The sequence below is a fragment of the Salvelinus sp. IW2-2015 genome, linkage group LG18 (genome assembly GCF_002910315.2).
Source record: "Salvelinus sp. IW2-2015 linkage group LG18, ASM291031v2, whole genome shotgun sequence".
NCBI lineage: Eukaryota > Metazoa > Chordata > Actinopteri > Salmoniformes > Salmonidae > Salvelinus > Salvelinus sp. IW2-2015.
This window is the reverse complement of record NC_036858.1, coordinates 63,489,137-63,514,234: the sequence shown is the minus strand read 5'-3', so window position 1 is coordinate 63,514,234 and position 25,098 is coordinate 63,489,137. Positions and strand designations below refer to the sequence as shown.

The window sequence follows — 25,098 nt, the reverse complement described above, 5'->3', positions numbered from 1 at the left end:
CAAATGGCCTGTATATTCTACTTCCCCCTTTCTTTACTGTGAAAAAGGTCAACATCCCCGAATTAACCTGACAAATGTTGTTGACAGACCGACAGACTGGATTATATACAAAAATGTTCTATTCTCCTTCAAGTGTTTTGATTAATCTTGTGGAACTACATGTTATCACTTCTAAATGTAATAATTCCTCAAATGTTTTACTATTTTGACATAATAATACAATAGAGTATGATGCTGTTTGCTTTGACAGCTGAACAGTTCAAAAGATATTCACAGTAAAAATGTACGGTCACAATAATCTCAGCAGCCCAGATCCAAATCCCACGTGAGCCTCCAGCCACAGATGCTAGGAAACTTTCACAATAAACCACCATTTATTGACACCTAAAAGCATACAGTACATATATACATATTTTTTCATATTATTTACAAAATAAAGATCATGGCTGTGCTACACATGTATAAAAATATGCATGACATCTAAATAAATATGTACACAATGTGCAAAATGTATGTATGGCATACAGAGGATGACAGAGACTTGGCAGACGTCTTACTAGTTGCAACAATTCAGACAAAGAACAACGGTTGAGTGGGAGACAGTACAGTACAGAAAACACAGAATTAGGTAAGCCCAAATCAATATTTGCTTGCAATGATCAACATGTTGATATGGCAAGTGCTGAAGATGAATCTGCTGTACTGTGACATCTCGTTATAAAGTACTGACAAAATAGAAAAATGCACCAACTGGTCAAAGGCACTGCATCTCAGTGCTAGAGGCGTCACTACAGACCCTGGTTCGTTCCCAGGCTGTGTCACAACCGGCCGTGATCGGGAGTCCCAAAGGGCGGCGCACAATTGGCCCAGCGTCATCTGGGTTAGGGGAGGGTTAGGCCGGTGGGGTAGGCCGTCATTGTAAGAATTTGTTAACTGACTTGCCTAGTTAAATTAAGGTTCAATAAAAAGAGTAAGGCCATGGCCTTATTGCTTCATTAACATTCTATTAAGACTAACCGACTGTACACAGGTTTGACATGGTTCAGAATCAAAATGGTTTTGAATCCAACTGTCACATTTKCAGCATACCTATGTACATTTTGTCCATTGATGCACTTGGTCATATAATTCTGATATGGATAGTAAAAACAATATACAGTAATCTTCCTCTTGCGTATATACAGAAAAAAACGATGATTTTGTAACATTTTAGAAATACGATCATTTTTGTTGGTCAACAGTAGATATTAACTGATGTTTCACTGCCTTATTAGGCAACAATTGAAGAACAAATAATTCCTTACTAGCCCTAAACCACAGTTACAAACATTTGGTTCCCAATGGTCAGAGACCGTGTGTACAGTATTTGGCATTATTACCTGACAGGTTATTATTAGTGTTTGACTTGTTGGATAAGAATGATTGTTCAAACAATGACAGAAAAATAAAATCCATGGTATTCTAAAGTGCTGTACAGTACGACCGTATTCATTCTATACAATATTGATCAGAATAATATTTGGGTTGAGATACTGAATATTAGTAACTCGTTTGGCATGATATGCCACGTAGAACTACACAACCCTAGTTTCAATGTATCATACATATAATCATCATCTTCATGGTCGAATTCATCCACAAAATGGTAGCTATGCCAGAAACTACGGTGTAGTCCCTTGTAGTTTACCCTGTATGCTGGGCACACCACTGGGGGTGTCTGTGTGCGTTTTGACCATATAACCAAACAGGACAGATGGAACAGTCAGAGAAAAGCTGTTCTGTGAGCCAAACCTTTTAAAAACTCAGCCTGTAAAATGTGTTCACTTGGCAAAGATAGTGCTGTCTGATGAACGTCCAACTTCATAAAAATGAAGAGGACTCAAATGAGTTGCAGCCAACTCAGTGACAGAGACAAATATAGCCCGATATCAGACACTTATTAAAACGTGCATTCAAGAAGAAACCCTGACACACATGCAGACACACAGACATAAGGGACTCTTACTTACAGACAGACATGTAGGGCTGGGCGATATATCTAATTCATGTTTTTAACATTAATTTGAGGTAAATCAAGTTTTTTTTCCATTTTTATGAGCATTTATGTCCGCTTGCTGTCATGTTATCTTTTTGATCTCGTCTCGTTCGCTCCTTCCCATTTACACCAGAGATCTGTATATAATGACGAGATCATCATGTCTCCGCCCTAACAATGGGAGTCATTGTCGCAAAAGCGGGAAGGCAGGCGACATCCTCAGGTTCAAAATAAGCGCATAGAAACGCATTGGGCTTATTTTGGATAGATTTTGGCGAGAGTGAAGCCTCTCGCTTCGCCTCTTTCTCCCAAGCACCTCCCCCCACCACTCACAACAACAAAGATGAGATATCACTTCTTCATCTCTGTCAAATGGTTTCAACTCGTTATTTGCATTAGAGGTTTGGTACAACATAAATCGGTCATATGGACAACGAAACACACAGAGACACTATTTTACTGTAATAAAGAAGTTGTAAACCTTTCGAACCGTTTCAACTCTTCAAATTTCGTGCAAAGACACTATTAAAACGGATGTACCAATAAACATTCATTCTGGAAAATGAATGCTCAGTTTGTCGCACGCATTACGGTACCGCTAGCAGCATTTTAGTCAAATAAACATTGCTATACTAGCTGTTTAGTCTGTGTTTTATAAATATGCAATACACATAAAACAATTATATAAGGATTTGGCAACTCATTCTCATTCTGCGAAATAAGGTAGGCCACTTGATTTGAACATGTGAACAGTGGACAGGCTAGCATGCTGTTCATACAGTTGGAGACGGACAGAAGGGTGTGTTTATAACAATTACAACTGGTTTGACTTGTTAGCTGAATTGCAGAACTTGTCAAACTATAAGTAGATCTAAGTTGGCTAAACCTGAAATAGAAATATTAGCTGACTACTCACGAGCACGTGGGCTTGTGTTTGAGAGACTGTTTATGAGACCCGTGTTCATTTTCTATAATGCCTGCTACATGATTAGTGAACGTGCATTATGCATGGTTATGGTTAAATTTGTAACAAAAAGGGCCTTTTTTTAGACAGACCTGAAAGCCAGATCAGTGATAATTGCAATAAAAGCAAGTACAACTATTTTCATAAAATAATGTAAATATTAGTGGGTCTCATGTTTGTGGAAGGCATATATTCAGCTTCTGTATAATTTACCAAGCTCTGAATTGATTAGACTATTGGTGACTGTTTTAAATGTAGTGTATTTACCTTTAATTGTACAACAAAGCTTAGAGAAAACAAAAACATGTGTTTTGATATATATTGGGAATCGCATAAGTTTGAAAAAAATAGAAATGAGTTTTAGGCAGGGGCGCAACTTTCACTGGGGACGGGGGAGACATGTCTACCCCACATTCTGAAATTGCATTTTTGTCCCCCCGTTTTATCATTTCAATGTGATACAAAACAGGCAAATGGCATGCTTTAGGACCATGCGGTCGCCTCCGAGCGGTCGGGTAGGCTGGATTGTTTATTCGACTGGATTAAAAAATGAAATAATAATYGTAATTATTATGTCCCCCCCACTTCTAAAACCAAAGTTGCGCCCCTGGTTTTTGGCCATTTCGCCCAGCTCTAGACACGTGCATACTTTCTCACACAGAGACAGAACCACTGACACACAGAGACAAAGTGCAGAGAGTTGACAGACAGAATTCAGGACAGACAGAAAAGTATAACACCTCTGTTCTCCAGAGGTCATGCAGCCACATTAAAACATGTCAAACACTGAAGAATACAGTTAGCCTGAGTGCCAGTCTTTTTGTGCCATCATGCCACCTTCTTGTCACTCATTGCTATGCCAAACATATCTGGCTTGACAATGAGTAACAGAGTTGGCAAGAGCACAAACAGAGATGGAAGCAGGCTAGCATACAGTAAGTACACACATTAACCTGTATGTAGTGTACCTGTGTGATACCATATTTGGTCCCTCCCCACTGATACGTCAGTTGTCTTTCAGAAGATAAAGCTGCCAACAATGTAAAGTCTCCATTTACATTCAGACGGATCAACTTAGACTTGAACTGAAGGCGATAGTACACTGAGATAACCAACAAGTGGATCAACATTGTTTCAATAAACCATTAAATCTACAAAATCATTATCTGTGATTCACATTTCCTTGTGAGATGAAGGAGGTGTAAGGCCCGCCTCCTTAGTGCATAGCTCATAGTGGGAGGAGACTACTCCTCCTTGTCCAATAGGAAAGAGTCTGTTCTCGGCGTCAGTTCAGTTCATTACTTAAATAGTCCAACTGTCTCAACCAATACAATATGTATCAAAAGGGTCAGAAAACACAAATATAGGTATGTCGCAATAAAAGACCAGTGTTAAACACAGCCTTGTACTCTTGTCAGGTTTACATCTGTCAGTTATGCTGTCTGTTGTGGCTTGTGTACAACAGATCTGTAATAACCAAACAGCGTCCACAGAGAAATGGCTGTAGATGAAGACCCTGTCATACGACTGATGTGAAACGCATGCTAAGTTAACACATCCATGTGTTCACCGCAAGCCAAGCTGACCACCGTACAGGCTGACTGTCAGGAGTTGTATGGTMAAAGCTTTGCACAACCCAATGAAAACTCCAGGAGGGCTGAGGGAACATCTAACCTTGTTCTGGTTGAAATATCGCCATCATTTACAGGATATTTCCATAATGTCTGCATCCTTGTTCATTTGGCTCTGGCCCCACTACTCTAATAAGCAACACCCAATGCCCCCATCACCGGCTGGCCAATCCTAGGACATCCTAGGCAAAAAATAAACGAGACAATTTTGTGTTAAAAATAAAGTTTTAAAATGCACCAGGACTATAACCTGACTAACCAAGTCTGGATTTCTTATGTTGAGTGCCTCTATCCCTTTTCATTTCCTCAAACACTCCTCTCCTCCTCTTCTCTCGGTCCCTCCATCCTTTTCCTCCTTTCCCCTCCATCCTTGTCCTCATACATCTCTCCATCAGTCCCAGTGCAGCTGCAGGTCGTGTGTATCCAGGAAGTCTGAAGGAATCCCCAGTGGTGTAAGCCCCCCCGCGGGGCCGGGCGGCATGGTTAGGTCGAGCCACTCCATGTTGTCCAGGGCTGTGTCAGACATGCCCATATTGAGGGAGGAGGGGGGAGACGTGGAGTCGCAGAAGGACAGCTCCGAGGTGTCCATGGGGGAGTAGGGTTGATCCAGAAGCTGGGACTGCAGCTCCTCGATCAGACCCAGGGTGCGGAGGTCCGTGGTTGGGGACGGATCGTTCAGGGTTCCCTCCAGGAAGGCCTCCAACTGCTTGTCTGAGGTCATGGAGGCCAGGCTTGGGAGATGGAGTGGGTCGACGGGCGAGATGGGAGGGGGAGCTACCTGGATCTGTGGAGGGGGCCTGGACAGGGCGGTGTTGACAGGGAGGGTAGTGATGTTGGCTGTGATAGGAACAGTCTTGGTGCCGAGGGACAGAAGGTCCGGCTGCTGGATGAAAGGAGTGATCTCTGGACGAAACAGAAGATGGGGAGAAATTAATCAGTTATATTAAAACACAGTCTTCTTTAATGTTAATGTCGAATAAGAAAGTGCAGCCTTATTACTGTTTACAGAGATGAAAAGACCAGATAGTCATGACTAAGTCAGTCCCTTCAGGGTTAGGACAAGGAGCTAAAGGTGTAAACCTTTCCTGATGCTGTGAACTCTCACCTCCACTCTGAATCAGGATGTCAAATAGGTCGTCCATCTCCTGGCTGGTTGCCGTGGAAACCTGAGATAGAGACAAAAAGGTAAGGAGATGCATGACCAATAGCATTACAGTGTCTGAGGTGTGACCAATAGCAACACATTCCCTCAGGACTTCGGAGAGCATCTCATATATTTATGAATGTGTGTGTGTTATTGTATGAGTGCAGTGGTGGAAAAAGTACCCAAATATCATACTAAAGTAAAAGATACCTTAATAGAAAATGACTCAAGTAAAAGTGAAATTCACCCAGTAAAATACTAAACTCATCAAAAAAAGAAATGTCCCTTTTTCAGGACCCTGTCTTTCAAAGATAATTCGTAAAAATCCAAATAACTTCACACATCTTTATTGTAAAGGGTTTAAACACTGTTTCCAATGCTTGTTCAATGAACCATAAACAATTAATGAACATGCACCTGTGGAACGATCGTTAAGACACTAACAGCTTACAGACGGTAGGCATTTAAGGTCACAGTTATGAAAACTTAGTAAAAAGAAAGATGCCCAGGGTCCCTGCTCATCTGCGTGAACGTGCCTTAGGCATGCTGCAAGGAGGCATGAGGACTACAGATGTGGCCAGGGCAATAAATTGCAATGTCCGTACTGTGAGATCCCTAAGACAGCGCTACAGGGAGACAGGACGGACAGTGGCAGACCACGCGTAACAACACATGCACAGGATCGGTACATGCGAACATCACACCTGCGGGACAGGTACAGGATGGCAACAACAACTGCCCGAGTTACACCAGGAACGCACAATCCCTCCATCAGTGCTCAGACTGTCCGCAATAGGCTGAGAGAGGCTGGACTGAGGGCTTGTAGGCCTGTTGTAAGGCAGGTCCTCACCAGACATCACTGCCAACAACGTCGCCTATACAGCAGCCATACTGCTCGTTCTGTGCGTGATTTCCTGCAAGACAGTAATGTCAATGTTCTGCCATGGCCAGCGAAGAGCCTGGATCTCAATCCCATTGAGCACGTCTGGGACCTGTTGGATCGGAGGGTAAAGGCTAGGGCCATTCCCCCCAGAAATGTCCGGGAACTTGCAGGAAGAGTGGGGTAACATCTCACAGCAAGAACTGGCAAATATGGTGCAGTCCATGAGGAGGAGATGCACTGCAGTACTCGATGCAGCTGGTGGCCGAATTCCTCACAAAGTAAACCAGACGGCAGCATTTTCTTTCTTTTTGTTTTTAGACAGGGGAACACTACAACACTCAGACATCATTTACAAACGCATGTGTGTTTAGTGAGTCCACCAGATCTCTTGATAAGTCTGTGAATTGGACCATTTTCCTGTCCTTCTAAGCATTCAAAACGTAACGAGTACTTTTGGTTGTCAGGGAAAATGTATGAAGTAAAAAGTACAATATTTTCTTTAGGAAAGTAGTGAAGTAAAAGTTGTCAAAAATAGAAATAGTAAAGTACAGATACCCCCAAAAACTACTTGAAAGTATTTTTACTTAAGTACTTTACACCACTGTTGAGTGTGTGTGTTCACCTGTGTGAGGTTGTTGGCCTGCTTCAGGTTGCGTGTCTGTATGACTGCATCCTCGTAGCGAGGGGGCTCCCTGGTCATGGGGGGCTGGGTCACGAGGGAGGAGGGTTGGAGGATGAAGGTGGGCTGGGATGGAGATGGAGAGGGGGACTGGAGGAAGAGAAGGAAGATAAAAGCATTGAACAAACACAGCCTGCCTTGTCTATAGCCACCACAGCCTGCCTTGTCTATAGCCACCACAGCCTGCCTTGTCTATAGCCACCACAGCCTGCCTTGTCTATAACCACCACAGCCTGCCTTGTTATAGCCACCACAGCCTGCCTTGTCTATAACCACACAGCCTGCCTTGTCTATAGCCACCACAGCCTGCCTTGTCTATAACCACCACAAGCCTGCCTTGTCTATAACCCCCACAGCCTGCCTTGTCTATAACCACCACAGCCTGCCTTGTCTATACCACCACAGCCTGCCTTGTCTATAACCACCACAGCCTGCCTTGTCTATACCCACCACAGCTGCCTTGTCTATAACCACCACAGCCTGCCTTGTCTATACCACCACAGCCTGCTTGTCTATCACCACCACAGCCTGCCTTGTCTATAACCACCACAGCCTGCCTTGTCTATAACCACCACAGCCTGCCTTGTCTATAACCACCACAGCCTGCCTTGTCTATAACAACACAACCTACCTTGTCTATAACAACACAACCTACCTTGACTATAACAACGACTCATATAACCAATGTAAGATTTAACAGTATTTGAGGGAGAAAGTGGAACTGGAAAGGTTGACGGTTTACAATGTGTATTTTGCATCACATTTAGCCTAGAGGATGATGTTTTCCTAATAATACACCTAAGTGTACCTTGTTGACAGGCCCATTGGAGAGGGTGTGGTTGGGTGAAGCCCCCCGGGGAGAGAGCCTGTTATCTGGGGAGCTTCTCAGGAAACACTGGGGATGCATGTCAGGCCCTGTCTGGTTCTCCACCATCCCAGAGCCAGGGCCGTTGCACGCTGTGAAAGACTGTAGAAGAGAGACACACAATAAGGGGTTAACCTTAACTTCATCACCAATTCTACTAGATCTCATTTCAAGCAGGTTTCAGATCCATATTTTCCAGGAACTGGTTCTGGTGTGGTATGACTTACCTGCAGCATGTGGTTATGATTAAGTATCTGCTGTTGAGTTGAGGCCTGCCGAGTCTCCATCTTGGTGGTGTGTACCTGGGGCACTGAGGCCTGGATCAGGCCTGGGGCTTGATTTGATATCGTAGCCTGGAGGACAGGCAGGAGGATCTGGGTAGTGCCATCCTGGGCTGCAAGCAGGGTCTGGGTGCCAGGCTGGCCTACAACCTGGTGGCTGATGAAGAACTGGGGCAGGGTGGGGGTGAGGTAGGGCTGGTGCAGGGGCTGGGAGTTGCAGAGCACATCCTCCAGCTTCACCACAGTGGGAAGAGAGTGAGGGTGAGTCTGGGGAGCCATGTTTGCAGTACCCATTGCTGAGCAGTTAGGGAGGACCCTGTCTTCCAGTTTGACCTTGTTGGAGGTCTGGATCACGGGGACAGAGTCTGTGGAGGGTCCCTGTAGAGGCTGGGTCTTCTCCACCTCCAGCTGCATCTTCAGCTCCTCCACCAGCCTCTGCTCCTGCTCCAGCTTCCTCATCAGCTCCTCGATCTGACGCTCCTTCTCATGGAGCCGCGAATCCTTCTCCTCCGGGACACCCGGCCTCAGGGGGGACATCTCCACGCCTGCACGACCGGGACTAACCCTCTGGGGGTCGCAAAATAGCTCGGACACCCCTCTGTTGTCTCTAATGGTGGAGAGGTCTGTGGGGATTGGGGATACTGGGGGTGTGGAGCTCATGCTCTCTGGTGCCAACTGATGGGCAGCTAGGAGAAGTGCGGGGGATGAGCTGACCTCCATGGGGACTGAGGATGGGAGGGTGTTCGGGCCGGGGGTCAGAGCTGGGGTGCTGGGGCTCTCCTGGTAAGGCTTCAGCCTCTCAATGAGATCAGTCTTGGTCCCTGACACAGGGAGACTTCGCAACTTCAGCTCCAGTTTCAACTCGGCCACCTTCATGTCCTCCAGGTTGGGGGACAGGTGGCCAGGCTTGCGGTTGGATATGCTGTTGGGGCGGACAGGGGTGGGAGGCGGGACAGTGACGGTAGGCGGCAGGGACACCACTATAGAGGTTGGCAGACCGTTCACAGCGCTGCTCTGACCCTCAGCTACAGGCCTGAAGGAAGAGAGGAAGCAAAACAAGGGGAAGGAGGGAGAGTAAAGATGGTGGAGTGAGAGATGACGAAGGAGGGAGAAGGGAAATGTGGGAGAGAGAGAGAGAAAGAGTGTTGGCAATGTGAAGGGAACTAAGGAGGTTCCTCTGCCTGGTGCCTCAGTACACAGTCAGTCAATGGAACAATGCAGAGTTCCAACAATAACTGACATACACAGTTCTAATGGGCCTTGGACTCCCACTAAGACAACATCCTGCAGGTTATTAATATCATTACAGAGGATTTGTTATTGGAAACTAGCTAATTGTCCATTTGCTATTTGGGACATTGGAAACATCAACAGCTGGGTTGCTTTTTAGGTACTTTCCAGCTAACATAATGTTCTCTTGTAAACCTTAGTTTGAACAACAGGTAGACGGATCCGGTCCATTTAAATAACATTTTCACTTGGTCTCCCATTGACAAAGTAGAACTTAGGATTTGCCCCTAGGAGTGTCAGAAGTGATTATGAACATACTTTGTCCCTGAAATGACAGTAATATCCTACTTTAAGGGTGCTGGGAGGATGGTGTGGTAGTTATAGTGCTGCTGCTGCTGCTGCTGCTGGTGGAGGATCTGCAGCTGGAGGAAGAGCTGCTGCTGGTGGAGGATCTTGGCGTAGGATGAGTCCATGGGGGCTTCGCTGGCCTCCTGTTTCTGGTCCTGGGGGACGTACTGGTGGTACTTTAACTTCTTGATCCGGGGCTTGGGCTCCTTGCCCTTCTTACTGCGATTCCTCTCCCCCGGCTGCCTGGGCTGGCTCTGCTGTGGGATGAGAAGAGGAGAAACGCCAAGATAAAGAAGATGCACATGCTTCAAAGCTACAAGTTCTTTATATAAAACATAATTGCATAACAATATGACACGAGATGCTCTCCACAAAATAAAAAATAAAATACATTGACATAAAAACAACTGTCATCTAAAAAGGGATTTCGTTTTTGGGTTAAAAGTTATGTTTTTACCAGTGGGCACATTCCAGTTAAGAAGTGGAGAAATGAACCCTGGTAGACTACAGGGTCAGTCTGTACGCTCTAGGCAGAAAGGTCAGTTGGTGTCTTTTAGTGCAACTGATTGGCTGTGTGTTGTCTCCCATTTCAACAGGTTATAGTAGTTTGGTTAGTTTTAGACTTGTTTTAATGAACAGGGTCAACTCTGACAATATGTGTTTAGAAGTGACTCAAGCACGGTATTTTTCAATAACTGGAAGATGATTGAATTCAGATTTGAGTACAGAAAGATTCAAAAAATGTAAAACACCTTTATTTATTCAGCGATTTGGATTCAATGCTAGTTCAAAGACTGAGCTTTTGTTTCAATGTGAACTTAGATTTTTGGAAAGTCTACTTCACTAAACAGTAGACAGAATAACGTGCCTGCTTACTTTCACTAGGGTGGGCCCTGGCTTTTGAGAAGCAACAGTGGTTATTGGCTGAGGTGCGGGAGCTGGGCGACTAACTGGTGGCTCATTGGTGGAGAGAGCTTTGAGGAAGTCTGCTGTTGCCTGGCTGACAACAGGGAAGGGCTGGGACAGAAAAAGAAGAGAGGAAAACATTAACATTTCAGTCATAACAGGTAAGCCTATGTTTCATGTTAATTTTATTTACCTCAATTCTTAATTATTACAATCCTTCAGGGGTAGACAAAGAACGAGGGGTATTATCATTATCGTTCTGCCCCTGAACAAGGCAGTTAACCCACTGTTTCTAGGCTGTCATTGAAAATAAGAATTTGTTCTTAACTGACTTGCCTAGTTAAATAAAGGTAAAATAAAACAATATACAGTGGGGAGAACAAGTATTTGATACACTGCCGATTTTGCAGGTTTTCCTACTTACAAAGCATGTAGAGGTCTGTAATTTTTATCATAGGTACACTTCAACTGTGAGAGACGGAATCTAAAACAAAAATCCAGAAAATCACATTGTATGATTTTTAAGTAATTCATTTGCATTTTATTGCATGACATAAGTATTTGATCACCTACCAACCAGTAAGAATTCCGGCTCTCACAGACTGTTAGTTTTTCTTTGAAGCCCTCCTGTTCTCCACTCATTACCTGTTTAACTGCACCTGTTTGAACTCGTTACCTGTATAAAAGACACCTGTCCACACACTCATCAAACAGACTCCAACCTCTCCACAATGGCCAAGACCAGAGAGTGTGTAAGGACATCAGGGATAAAATTGTAGACCTGCACAAGGCTGGGATGGGCTACAGGACAATAGGCAAGCAGCTTGGTGAGAAGGCAACAACTGTTGGCGCAATTATTAGAAAATAGAAGAAAATAGAAGAAGTTCAAGATGATGGTCAATCACCCTCGGTCTGGGGCTCCATGCAAGATCTCACCTCGTGGGGCATCAATGATCATGAGGAAGGTGAGGGATCAGCCCAYAACTACACGGCAGGACCTGGTCAATGACCTGAAGAGAGCTGGGACCACAGTCTCAAAGAAAACCATTAGTAACAKACTACGCCGTCATGGATTAAAATCCTGCAGTGCACACAAGATCCCCCTGCTCAAGCAGGCGCATGTCCAGGCCCGTCTGAAGTTTGCCAATGACCATCTGGATGATCCAGAGGAGGAATGGGAGAAGGTCATGTGGTCTGATGATTAAAAAATAGAGCTTTTTGGTCTAAACTCCACTCGCCGTGTTTGGAGGAAGAAGAAGGATGAGTACAGACCTCTACATGCTTTGTAAGTAGGAAAACCTGCAAAATCAGCAGTGTATCAAATACTTGTTCTCCCCACTGTATATATAATTGGGACGGAAAGCTACCAGTAATTTACCAAAGTTACCGGAATATTCAGTAATTTATAATATTCATATTTTATACCTGTGTCCATATTGTCCAGGCATTTCTAGTGGCTAGACCATATGGTTCAAGAGAAAATTGCCTAATTAATGAAAAAAGCATCTAATCAAGAATGGCATTATTTTTCTATTAATTCTGCAATGTTTCAACTAACTTTTTTCACAACTGCTAGTTTGGCACCAAAACATTTACAACAAAGACATATTGACAAAGTCAAATAAATAAGTGTATAAAAATTATAAAGGATGTTCCATGCTGAAACCCTCATATTAAAACACATTATTACATTTACATTTTAGTAATTGAGCAGACGCTCTTATCCAGAGCAACTTACAGTAGTGAGTGCATACATTTTCATACTGGTCCCCCATGGGAATCAAACCCACAGTGTTGTCATGCTCTACCCACTGAGCTACACGGGACACCAATGGTATTGAATAAGTTACTGGTTTATATTTCTGTTTTACAGCTTTGTCATATTTTTTTTTTTTATCATGCTATTTGATTATTTTAATTACAGACACCTAAAAAGCCATCTTTTACAATGCCCCAAAAACCTTGAAAGCTACCAAAATTCTGGTAGTTTACTGGTAAACTTAGAACGTTTCCAGTAATATACCCTCCCTTTGCAACACTAGGTATGATGAAGCATATGTATTGTCCTTCAAGAGGATATTTGAGTTGATAAAGATCCTCCCTAGTCCCTACCTGTAGAATGGTATGGTTGGTGGTTATGGTGGGCAGCGGTGGTGGACAGGGGGTCTCCAGGGCGCGGGGTTCCCCAGGGGAGGGTGCGCCGGCCTGGGACTCGTGGCTGGCCGGCTGCTCTGGAGACAGGACATCCCCGCTGTCCTCCTCAAACCCGTAGGCGTCCAGTGCTTTGGGGTAGTTTACTGAGGGACCAACACAGTCAACATTAATACAGAACACTAACTAAGGGCCACGTTAAAAAGAGAGAAAGGTGAATGAAAAGGCCTAAGAAGTGTGTGATCTGGGCCCGTTTAGAGCTGATCTAGGATCAGATTTCGACTGTCCATCTAATCTTATTCATTGTGAGCTAGAAAGACAAAACTGATCATAAAATCAGCACTCCTACACTAAGACTTGATACATACGGCTCCATATCACCATCTTCCTCTCAACCCCTCTCTCTCTCTCTCCTCTCCTCTCCCTCACCAATGATGGCCTCCTTGACGCTGGGTTCTACAGGCAGAATGTTCTTTTCTACCAGTTCCATGGGACCGGGGCGCTGAGCCAGCTTCTCATTCAGGTCGTCAGCCAGCCTGGCCCTCTTCAGCTTCATCTGGGTGGCCTGCAGGGAGGGCTCTGCCCCAGTCTCCTTGAGGATGTGCATTCTGACCAGCTCAGATCTCTCTGGTCGGCTGTGGATCTTGTGCTTCAGGAAGTTCTCAGTCTGGGGAAGGGAACAGGGGGTCAGGGCATTGACAAGTAATTTCAATGCAAGAAGTTACTGAATATATTAAAGGAATGTATTTGCAAGGCTGAGCTCTTACCCGGGCTCTCTCCAGGCTGCGTATCTGCTCATGGAATGCAGCTGGGCTCTTTAGAGCTGCATGGACAGAAACACATGTCAGCTTCATCAACAGACAGATAATTACATTATGACTTTATGAAGTGGCAGTACCCATACTCACGTGGCATTATGCCCTGGTCTACCAGCTGCTCACGGGTACGTCTCTGCTGTAGCCTCAGCTGAAGGACTGTTGGAGAAGAGAGAGAGAAGGGTAGACCCTTCAGTAAACAACCAGAGACGGCCTGCATCGGAGGGTCTGAAGTCATCATGAGTAACTGAGGTTTCGGAGCAGGATGTGGTTCTGATAGACCGCTAGACACATACCAGGGCAGTTAGGACCCCCACMGCCACCAACAACTACTACTCGTTTCCACTCTAGCCAGCAGTGTGACCACATAACACTGACCAATGGAATGTCCTCCGCTAACCCAGTCCGTCCATTCATTAAGAACGTGACTGATCTCACTTTAATCCCTTATCTGAACAATAATGTCATTCCTTAAAACTGTTTCATTCTTTGGTCCTTGGAAAATTGTACAGGAACAGAAATCAGGGGGAATTGCGATTTTATCTCAAATGGCTAAACATGCGAGATTTTTTTTTTTTTAAACAGCGAAATAAGCTCAAATGTACTTGACTACATTGATTACCATAGCAGCTCTGTGTTTCCTTCCTGTTACAACAAACAACATTACTGCAACCAAGAAACCAAATTGATTACCCAGATAAAAAACAACCCTACTTCCTTAATACAGAACATGCATTGAGTTGTACAATTTAGAGTGGCGAAACCTCCCAATGTGACATTGGATTAACTGAGTAGCCTGTGACCTCAGAGTCAATCTGAGCAAACAGACCGACACCTCATCTGACCGAGAAACAACCTCCCATCCACTCTGGGCAATTCCACAGTAACAGAATGTCATGGACTATGATTTTTCACTTTAAAAGACCAATAATTGACCAATAAAAACAAAACCAATAATTGCAAAGTTTAACAAACCATACAGTTGAAGTCRGAATTTTACATACACCATAGCCAAATACATTTAAACTCAGTTTTTCACAATTCCTGACATTTAATCCTAGTAAAAATGTTCTGTCTTAGTCAGTTAGGATCACCACTTTATTTTAAGAATGTGAAATGTCAGAATAATCGTAGCGAGAATGATATATTTCAGCTTTTATTTCTTTCATCACATTCCCAGTGGGTCAGAAGTGTACATACACTCAATTAGTATTTGATAGCATTGCCTTTAAATTGTTTAACTTGGGTCAAACGTTTGAGGTAGCCTTCCACAAGCTTCTCACAATAAGTTGGGTGAATTTTGGCCCATTCCTCCTGACAGAGCTGGTGTAACTGAGTCAGGTTTGTAGGCCTCCTTGCTCGCACACGCTTTTTCAGTTCTGCCCACACATTTTCTATAGGATTGAGTTCAGGGCTTTGTGATGGCCACTCCAATACCTTGACTTCGTTGTCCTTAAGTCATCTTGCCACAACTTTGGAAGTATGCTTGGGGTTATTGTTCATTTGGAAGACCCATTTGCGACCAAGCTTTAACTTCCTGACTGATGTCTTGAGATGTTGCTTCAATATATCCACATAATTTTCCCTCCTCATGATGCCATCTAGTTTGTGAAGTGCACCAGTCCCTCCTGCAGCAAAGCACCCCCACAACACGATGCTGCCACCTCCGTGCTTCACGGTTGGGATGGTGTTCTTCGGCTTGCAAGCCCCCCCCCTTTTCCTCCAAACATAACAATGGTCATTATGGCCAAACAGTTCTATTTTTGTTTCATCAGACCAGAGGACATTTCTTCAAAAGTACGATCTTTGTCCCCATGTGCAGTTGCAAACCATAGTCTGGCTTTTTTTATGGCGGTTTTGGAGCAGTGGCTTCTTCCTTGCTGAGCAGCCTTTCAAGTTATGTCGATATAGGACTCGTTTTACTGTGGATATAGATACGTTTGTAACTGTTTCCTCCAGCATCTTCACAAGGTCCTTTGCTGTTGTTCTGGAATTGATTTGCACTTTTTGCACCAAAGTACGTTCATCTCCAGGAGACAGAACGCGTCTCCTTCCTGAGCGGTATGACGGCTGCGTGGTCCCATGGTGTTTATACTTGCGTACTATTCTTTGTACAGATGAACCTGGTACCTTCAGGCGTTTGGAAATTGCTCCCAAGGATGAACCAGACTTGTGGAGGTCTACAAATTATTTTTTGAATTCTTGGCTGATTTCTTTTGATTTTCCCATGCTGTCAGGCAAAGAGGCACTGAGTTTGAAGGTAGGCCTTGAAATACATACACAGGTAGACCTCCAATTGACTCAAATTATGTCAATTAGCCTATCAGAAGCTTCTAAAGCTATGACATCATTTTATGGAATTTTCCAAGCTGTTTAAAGGCACAGTTAACTTAGTGTATGTAAACTTCTGACCCACTGGAATTGTGATACAGTGAATTATATGTGAAATAATCTGTCTGTAAACAATTGTTGGAAAAATTACTTGTGTCATGCACAAAGTAGATGTCCTAACCTACTTTCCAAAACTATAGTTTGTTAACAAGAAATGTGTGGAGAAAAACGTGTTTTAATGACTCCAACCTAAGTGTATGTAAACTTCTTACTTCAACTGTACAAGTCTATGCACAAGGACTACTTTTAACAATTTACACTGAAAATGTTACAAAAACACATTTACTCAAAGTACAGTGGAAGTATAATGTTTGGTAACAGAATGACCGTAAAGTCCACCTCAGTATTTTTATGTGACCACATTTTCCAAAAACTCTTAAATATCTACTCCGAATTAATTTTCGAAGATGTCTGCAGAAAGAATGGAGTGTCAGCTATGACATGACAACTTGTGTTTCAAAACATCTCTTTTGGTTGTCGAACTACAGTACGTGAAGTGGATTAACACCCGTTAAGAAAATTACATTAACAGAATGACATCAAGGTTGCCTGATCTGTAATACATTTATAAATGTGAATGTTATTCTCTTCATGGTGATGTATCTTGAATAGGTACACAAAAAGGTAAAAATATGCAATATCCTCCTTTGCATATCTGGGTATAATTCTACACACTGGCTTTTATTCTAATGAGCTCTGCCCCCAAACAAGACCAAATTTGGTCCGGAACAAATCTGAACCAATCATAGACGTCTAGGTTTCATAAGTTTGGACATCACAGTACAGTAAAACAGAGTATTGTTCAGTACAATACAGTAAATGATACTGTACTCGTGTGCTTTACTGTACTCTACTGTATAGTAGGGATGGTATTTAAAAAATATTTTACTATTCAAATAATGACATTTTTTGTATATCCGGATAGTCAAAATAAATGCTGCTTTCCACCGGTAGTTTGGCTAACAGCAACACCGAAAGAGAAGTTCGATTTTCGCCATTATAGAACGGATTCTGTTACAAAAATGTTTTCTGGTGAGTGTTTTGCATTACTCGGTGTCAGGTTAGTAAGAGCCGGTTAGTATGAGTCGGTTAGTAAGAGCCGGTTAGTACGAGCATGGTTAGGTGTCAGTAAGAGCTGGGAGAGGTGACATTAACTGGAGAGAGAGAGGAAGAGGTTTACTAGTCTTGGTTTGACCACCATGTGACAGAAATAAAACAATTATGAGCTGAACACAACAGTATGCCAGTGGAAGGGAGGACAGTAGCAGGTGACCCGATTGTGGGTTTGTGACTACTATGAATTCCCATTGTAGCCAATTCAGTTGCAGTCATTCTGTTAAATGTTTTTTTGGTCATTCTGTTACCGATTTGGTAACAGAATTTCATGTTATAATCACTTAATAAATCATAAACCAAATTGTTTTATTAGTAAAAACAAACCTAATTGGTAGGTCTACCTTTGCTTGTTACTTCTGTGAACTTTCATTTTCCTCCCTCCTCATGAGGGAGAGATTAGAAAATATCTTAAAGATATTGGGGCAGAATTACAAGGCCCAAGGCAATGTTTCTTAAAGTTACAGAAGGCAGACAAAAATGCTCCAAAACTAAATTTAAGTGTTGATATTAGTTCAACATTAATGTGTATTGATGTATTTCAAAATACTTTTCTGCTAGATGTTGTCTGAGACCCCTTTTCCATCTGTTTGATCAGAAATCTAAACCTTTGCTTATTCCTTATTCCTAATGTACCAGTCAAAAATTTGGACACACCTATTCATTCACTGTTTTTTCTTTATTTTTACTATTTTCTACATTGTAGAATAATAGTGAAGACATCACAACTATGCAATAACACACATGGTATCATGTAATAACCAGAAAAGTGTTAAACAAATCAAAATATATTTTATATTTGAGTCTTCAAAAAGTAGCCACCCTTGCACACTCTTGGCATTCTCTCAACCAGCTACATGAGGTAGTCACCTGGAATGCATTTCAATTAACACGTTTGCCTTGTTAAAAGTTAATTTGTGGAATTTCTTAATGCGTTTCAGCCAATCAGTTGTGTTGTGAAAAGGTAGGGGTGGTATACAGATGATAGCACTATTTGGTAAAAGACCAAGTCCATATTATGGCAAGAACAGTTCAAATAAGCAAAGAAAAATTACAGTCCATCATTACTTTAAGACATGAAGGTCAGTCAYTGCGGAACATGTCAAGAACTTTGAAAGTTTCTTCAAGTGCAGTTGCAAAAACCATCAAGCGCTATGATGAAACTGGCTCTCATGAAGACCGCCACAGGAAAGAAAGACTCAGTTACCTCTGCTGCAGAGGATGAGTTCATTTGCGTTATCAGCCTCAGAAATTGCAGCCCAAATGTTCTTTATTATTTTTTCTCTATTTATTTATTTAACTAGGCAAGTCAGTTAAGAACAAATTCTTATTTTCAATGACGGCCTAGGAACAGTGGATTAACTGCCTTGTTCAGGGGCAGAATGACAGGTTTTTACCTTGTCAGCTCAGGGATTTGATCTAACCTTTCGGTTACTAGTCCAACGCTCTAACCACTAGGCTACCTGCCGCCCCTAAATAAATGCTTCAGAGTTCAAGTAACAGACACATCAACTGTTCAGGGGAGACTGCGTGAATCAGGCCTTCATGGACAAATTGCTGCAAAGAAACCACTACGAAAGGACACCAATAGGAAGAAGAGACTTGCTTGGGCCAAGAAACGAGCAATGAACATTAGACCGGTGGAAATCTGTCCTTTGGTCTGATGAGTCCAAATGTTTTATTTTTGGTTCCAATCTCTGTCTTTGTGAAACGCAGAGTAGGTGAACGGATGATCTCCGCATGTGTGGTTCCCAAGGCACACTTAACCAGCATGGCAACCACAGCATTCTGCAGCGATACACCATCCCATCTGGTTTGCGCTTAGTGGGACTATAATTTTGTTTTTCAACAGAACAATGACCCAACACACCTCCAGGTTGTGTAAAGGCTATTTGACCAAGAAGGAGAGTGATGGAGTGCTGCATCAGATGACCTGGCCTCCACAATCACCTGACCTCAACCCAATTGAGCTGGTTTGGGATGAGTTGGACCGCAGAGTGAAGGAAAGGCAGGCAACAAGTGCTCAGCATATGTGGGAACTCCTTCAAGACTGTTGGAAAAGCATTGAAGCTGGTTGAGAGAATGCCAAGAGTGTGCAAAGCTGTCATCAAGGCAAAGGTTAGCTACTTTTTGAAGAATCTCAAATATATGTTGATTTGTTTAACACTTTTTTGGTTACTACATGATTCCATATGTGTTATTTAATAGTTTCGATGTCTTCACTATTATTCTACAATGTAGAAAATAGTAAAAATAAAGAAAAACCCTTGAATGAGTAGGTMTGTCCAACCCTTTGACTGGTACTGTATATAGGGATTAATTTCTCCAAAATATAGACTCTTAGCTTTCATTTGACACCAAATTTGATAAACTTCACATATTAGTGCTATTGGAGCTTTTTACATGGAAATGCCCCTCGCTCACTGAATCACAAGTCTCACTGAATGCGCCACTGCCAAAAAAGCCACAACCGAAGAAACAGAATAAGTGGAGAATCTCCTAAGGTATCTGGCCTATACACTCAGTTGGCCTATACAGGGGTCTAAACCACACCCTACCCAAAGCGCTATGTCTCAACAAATTGATACTCCAGAACCACAAACAAGCAAAAGTAAGAAGAGGGTGCTGAGTGAGCCAGCGAGAGAGTCACCTGATCTGAATCGGTCCCTGCAGACGGAGGGGGTCTCCACATTCAGACAAGCCATAGTTAATATCAGCCACGTAGGACAGAGCTGAGGGAGCTCTGGAAGGTCTGAATGCTACAGACTAACTGCCGTCCCATATGTCAGTCTGTTAGTTCACAGAGAGCTACAGGAGAGATGAACCACCAGACTCAAAGTCTGCCAGGATATGCATGCCTTGATATTCTCTCAATGCGCTATTCAAATACTCCTCTCTCTCTCAATTTTTCTCTCTTGTAGGCAGATCAACCACTACCCCCTCCCTCTTTCACTCGCTTTCTCGCTCTCTGACTGTTTCTGTTGGTATGCTTCAGTTGATGGATTGTACCTGTCCTCATCAGTCAGTAGCAATCAACCCATCAGTGAGAAACAAGAGGCAGAACAGGATCGGTTCAAGTTAACCCTTGCAGTGAGTGATCGCCCATCAACCCTTACAGCATCTTTTAGGAGAACAGAAAGTCATAACAATAGCTAAGTGACACTAGGGTCTGTCTGGCTGATTCACATTTCAATGGGGTAACAACACTGACCTCTGGGGAACACCCTGACCAGACTGTCAGTCACAGTGTTATGTGAACACTGGTCTATGTAGGGCTGAGTTAACACACACACACACACACACACACACACACACACACACACACACACACACACAGCCAGTCTCAGCAATGTTTCCTAAGCTGTGGGTCGGCTCAGTGAACTCAGTCCAGGTCAGCTATGAGGGTAAGAGATTCTGACCAGGATTCCAAGGAGTCTGACACTTTCACAACTCCCTTGTGGTTAATCTTTTAACAGTATGTAGTTTCTCCAGTTGCTCAATGTCTGAAGTGCATGTGATGTGTGGGAAGAGGTGTATCAGGGCTTGCCATTAATGCTTATGCCCTTGTCCGGGACAAGTCAAAATAATAGTAATAATACGTCTGGCAAGCAGCATATAGTCTGAAGTTGTCCGGAATGGACAAGTAAAAAAAACAAAATCACAATATCAAACAATTAGTCTATCAGAATTGGATCAAAACCCTCTGGATGTTATGTGTTGCACACTGTTCTCTCAATCTCTGAAGAGCTCATCGGAATAGAATTATTGCATTGAGAGGCATTGGCAGTCTTTCAATCACGGAGCCGCGTGCAGCCACATTTGTTGATAATCCTTGTTAGTTAGTGAGTCATTTGCCGATTTATAGCACATTTTTGGTCAGCGAACAGGGTTCATATGTTTATGAAAAGGTGGAGGCATTGCGGCAGCAGGTAGGCTAGCCTATAAAATAAATAATGACAGACAACAGACTAACTAGATAGCAAATTCAAAACATATAGCCTAGTTATCTCGATAGTTAACTATTTAGGTAACAGCATGTATTAATGTCATTGTCATGTCCTATATCTGCCCTGTCCCTGTGTCACAAAGGGAGCGATGCATTCTGGGAGAAYGGAGAGATGCGAATGTAAGCATACGACGGTTGAGCAATTACATTTTCTAAATGTAGCATTACATGATGCAAAATGAGTCATACCGGCAGTATTTCTGTTATATATATATATATAAAAAAACTTAGGGATGTCCTTGTCCCACCACGCTCTAGCGACTCCTTGTGGCGGGCCAGGCGCATGCYCGCTGACTTCGGACGCCAGTTGTACGGTGTTTCCRCTGACGAATTGGTGCGTCTGGTTTCCGGGTTAAGCGAGCAGTGTGTCAAGAAGCAGCGCGGCTTGGCAGGTTCGTGTTTTGGAGGACGCATGGCTCTCGACCTTCGCCTCTCCCAAGTCCGTACGGGAGTTGCAGCGATGGGACAAGACTAACTACCAATTGGATATCAKGAAATTAGGGAGAAAAAAGGGGTAAAAAAATACTTATGTGTATATATAAATATATGTGTGTGTGTGCACAATCCCTCCATCAGTGCTCAAGACTGTCCACAATAGGCTGAGAGAGGCTAGACTGAGGACTTGTAGGCCTGTTGTGTACACACACAAAAGTTTGGACACACCTACTCATTCCAGGGTTTTTCTTTATTTTTTACATTGTAGAATAATCGTGAAGACATCAAAACTGAAATAACCATCAAGCGCTATGATGAAACTGGCTCTCATGAGAACCACCACAGGAAAGGAAGACCCAGAGTTACCTCTGCTGCAGGGGATAAGATCATTAGAATTAAACAATTAATGAACATGCACCTGTGGAACGGTCATTAGACACTAACAGCTTACAGACGGTAGGCATTTAAGGTCACAGTTATGAAAACTTAGGACACTAAAGAGGCCTTTCTACTGACTCTGAAAAACACTAAAAGAAAGATGCCCAGGGTCCCTGCTCATCTGCGTGAAAGTGCCTTAGGCATGCTGCAAGGAGGCATGAGGACTACAGATGTGGCCAGGGCAATAAATTGCAATATCCGTACTGTGAGACGCCTAAGACAGCACTACAGGACGGACAGCTGATCGTCCTCGCAGTGGCAGACCACGTGTAACAACACCTGCACAGGATCTGTACATTCGAACATCACACCTGCGGGACTGGTACAGGATGGCAACAACAACTGCGTTACACCAGGAACGCACAATCCCTCCATCAGTGCTCGGACTGTCCGCAATAGGCTGAAAGAGGCTMGACTGAGGGCTTGTAGGCCTGTTGTAAGGCAGGTCCTCACCAGACATCACCGGCAACAATGTCGCCTATGGGCACAAACCCACCGTCGCTGGACCAGACAGGACTGGCAAAAAGTGCTCTTCACTGACGAGTCATGGTTTTGTCTCACCAGGGGTGATGGTCMGATTCGCGTTTATCGTCGAAGGAATGAGCGTTACACCGAGGCCTGTACTCTGGAGCGGGATCYATTTGGAGGTGGAGGGTCCGTCATGGTCTGGGGCGGTGTGTCACAGCATCATCGGACTGAGCTTGTTGTCATTGCAGGCWATCTCAARGCTGTYCGTTACAGGGAAGACATCCTCCTCCCTCATGTGGTACCCTTCCTGCAGGCTCATCCTGACATGACCCTCCAGCATGACAATGCCACCAGCCATGCTGCTCGTTCTGTGCGTGATTTCCTGCAAGACAGGAATGTCAGTGGTCTGCCATGGCCAGCGAAGACCCCGGATCTTCCATTGAGCACGTCTGGGACCTGTTGGATCGGAGGGTGAGGGCTAGGGCCATACCCCCCAGAAATGTCCGGAAACTTGCAGGTGCCTTGGTAGAAGAGTGGGGTAACATCTTACAGCAAGAACTGGCAAATGTGGTGCAGTCCATGAGGAGGAGATGCACTGCAGTACTTAATGCAGCTGGTGGCCACACCAGATACTGACTGTTACTTTTGTTTTTGACCCCCCCCCCTTTGGTCAGGGACACATTATTCCATTTCTATTAGTCACATGTCTGTGGAACTTGTTCAGTTTATGTCTCAGCAGTTGAATCTTGTTATGTTCATACAAATATTTACACATGTCAAGTTTGCTGAAAATAAACGCAGTTGACAGTGAGAAGACGTTTCTTTTTTTGCTGAGTTTATATATATCATCTATTGCTGACATGCAAAAAAAATGTGGGACTATATCAACAATGGACTAATGAGAGATCGTTTTGGGGTGGAATTCTCATTTAAGCCATCTAAGCTGTCATTAGGACCTGGCAAACAGAATGGCGTTTCTAAAGCCCTGTTCAACCTAGTAATCATGTGTTCATTCATCAGTGCCTTAGCCAGACCCATAGAGCTGCCAGAACAACAACTGGGCTGTGTGAGTAATGGTTAGCCTGCAATGCATGCTAGACAGCCGATTCCTTATAATGACTGACTATAACCACTGAGTCTGTTTCACTGTGTGTGTGTGTGTGTGTGTGTGTGTGTGTGTGTGTGTGTGTGTGTCTTTCCTCCCCACTCACCATTCTTGCGTTCATTGAGGGGGGGCAGGTTGTTACTGGGCTGTAGGGACAGCTCCTCCAGCTCATGGGTAACCGCCTCACTCTGGGGACTGGGCACCAGCAGACCCAACATCCCACAATCCCCCTCTGCTCCGAGCAGCCCCTGGTGCTCCATCTCCACAGGGGGGCTGGGGGTCAGGAGTCTCCCTGGCAACCAGCAGGAGCAGTTATCGTCCCACGGTGATGTCACGTGATATCTGCATGGGAAGAGAGAAGAGGATCCAGGTTTATTTGAACAAGACACAAAGAACAGGGAAGCGATGAAAAAGGCAGAATCAACTTTTACTACTGCATTTTAAAATCAGTGAAGAATGTTACAACATGCCCTGGGATAACAGTGTTCTTCTCAACTCAACATGATTACCAGGTTGGCATCAATGGTATGACTCTTCAACCTACTGGGCGTGGTGGTATGGAAGGTCTAATATAGAATCTACCATCTGGAAGAGCTCTCTACCCATGTTATTCATTTAGGAGCTAGTGATGCATGTGTATGAGTGAAATAATTGTTTTAAACAACAGTCATAATAAGAAAGAAGCTGAATGCATCAAATCCAGAGTTCCCCTACTGCCTTATAATCTGGAAATCACGTCATGATGGTGGTTTGAAACAGTGGGAATGGAACTGCTTTAGGGGGAGCAAAACAAACAGTTGGGTAACCATAGCTCCCAATAACCTCATAACCAGTGTATGACGGATGGCTCCCGTTCCACCATCAGCTCCATTCAGCCATTTCAAACCACATCCATCTACAGCTAAGTGGAACAACCCTGACATGTTGGTATTGGCATGGCACTATGCAGCAACATCCTTTCTCTGCCTCGCCTCTGGACTCAGAACCAGCACCAACATACCAACCAATGTACCAACTTAAAGGACAAAGATTTTACGAGCGTATCGGTAAAGTGGGGTACATGGCTATACATGGACTCTCACACTCCATTTTTTTTGGTTGTTGTGAAAACAAAAGTTATCTGTAACCAACACCATACTGCTGACCATATCTGGGGTTTTCTGTGAATCTCGAGGCTTGTTGATGCTCTACATGGATAGAAAAATGTCTC

The 25,098-nt window shown here is 43.7% G+C and overlaps 1 protein-coding gene across 1 annotated transcript; it reads right to left on the bottom strand.

Annotated features, from left to right (window-relative positions):
* Positions 1-385: 385 nt before the first annotated feature.
* Positions 386-24,164, bottom strand: LOC111977626 (myocardin-related transcription factor B). Its single transcript, XM_024007169.2, has 12 exons — positions 23,995-24,164; positions 14,026-14,091; positions 13,885-13,940; positions 13,547-13,784; positions 13,079-13,263; positions 10,937-11,077; positions 10,061-10,317; positions 8,429-9,515; positions 8,145-8,303; positions 7,280-7,426; positions 5,736-5,796; positions 386-5,533 (listed from the first exon to the last, which is right to left on the bottom strand). The coding sequence occupies exons 1-12, from the start codon at positions 24,146-24,148 to the stop codon at positions 5,022-5,024; spliced, it is 3,063 nt and encodes a 1,020-aa protein (XP_023862937.1). The 5' UTR covers positions 24,149-24,164; the 3' UTR covers positions 386-5,021.
* Between the last annotated feature and the right edge of the window lie 934 nt (positions 24,165-25,098).

Bases quoted from the DNA above. Each gene is read 5' to 3' on its own strand.
- LOC111977626 (XM_024007169.2), bottom strand. From the start codon at position 24,148: ATGGAGCACCAGGGGCTGCTCGGAGCAGAGGGGGATTGTGGGATGTTG. The intron at 9,516-10,060 runs GTAGGATATTAC...CTCTTCCTTCAG, and splicing joins ATCCTCCCAGCACCCTTAAA to GCCTGTAGCTGAGGGTCAGA. The intron at 7,427-8,144 runs GTACACTTAGGT...CTCTTCCTCCAG, and splicing joins CCAATGGGCCTGTCAACAAG to TCCCCCTCTCCATCTCCATC.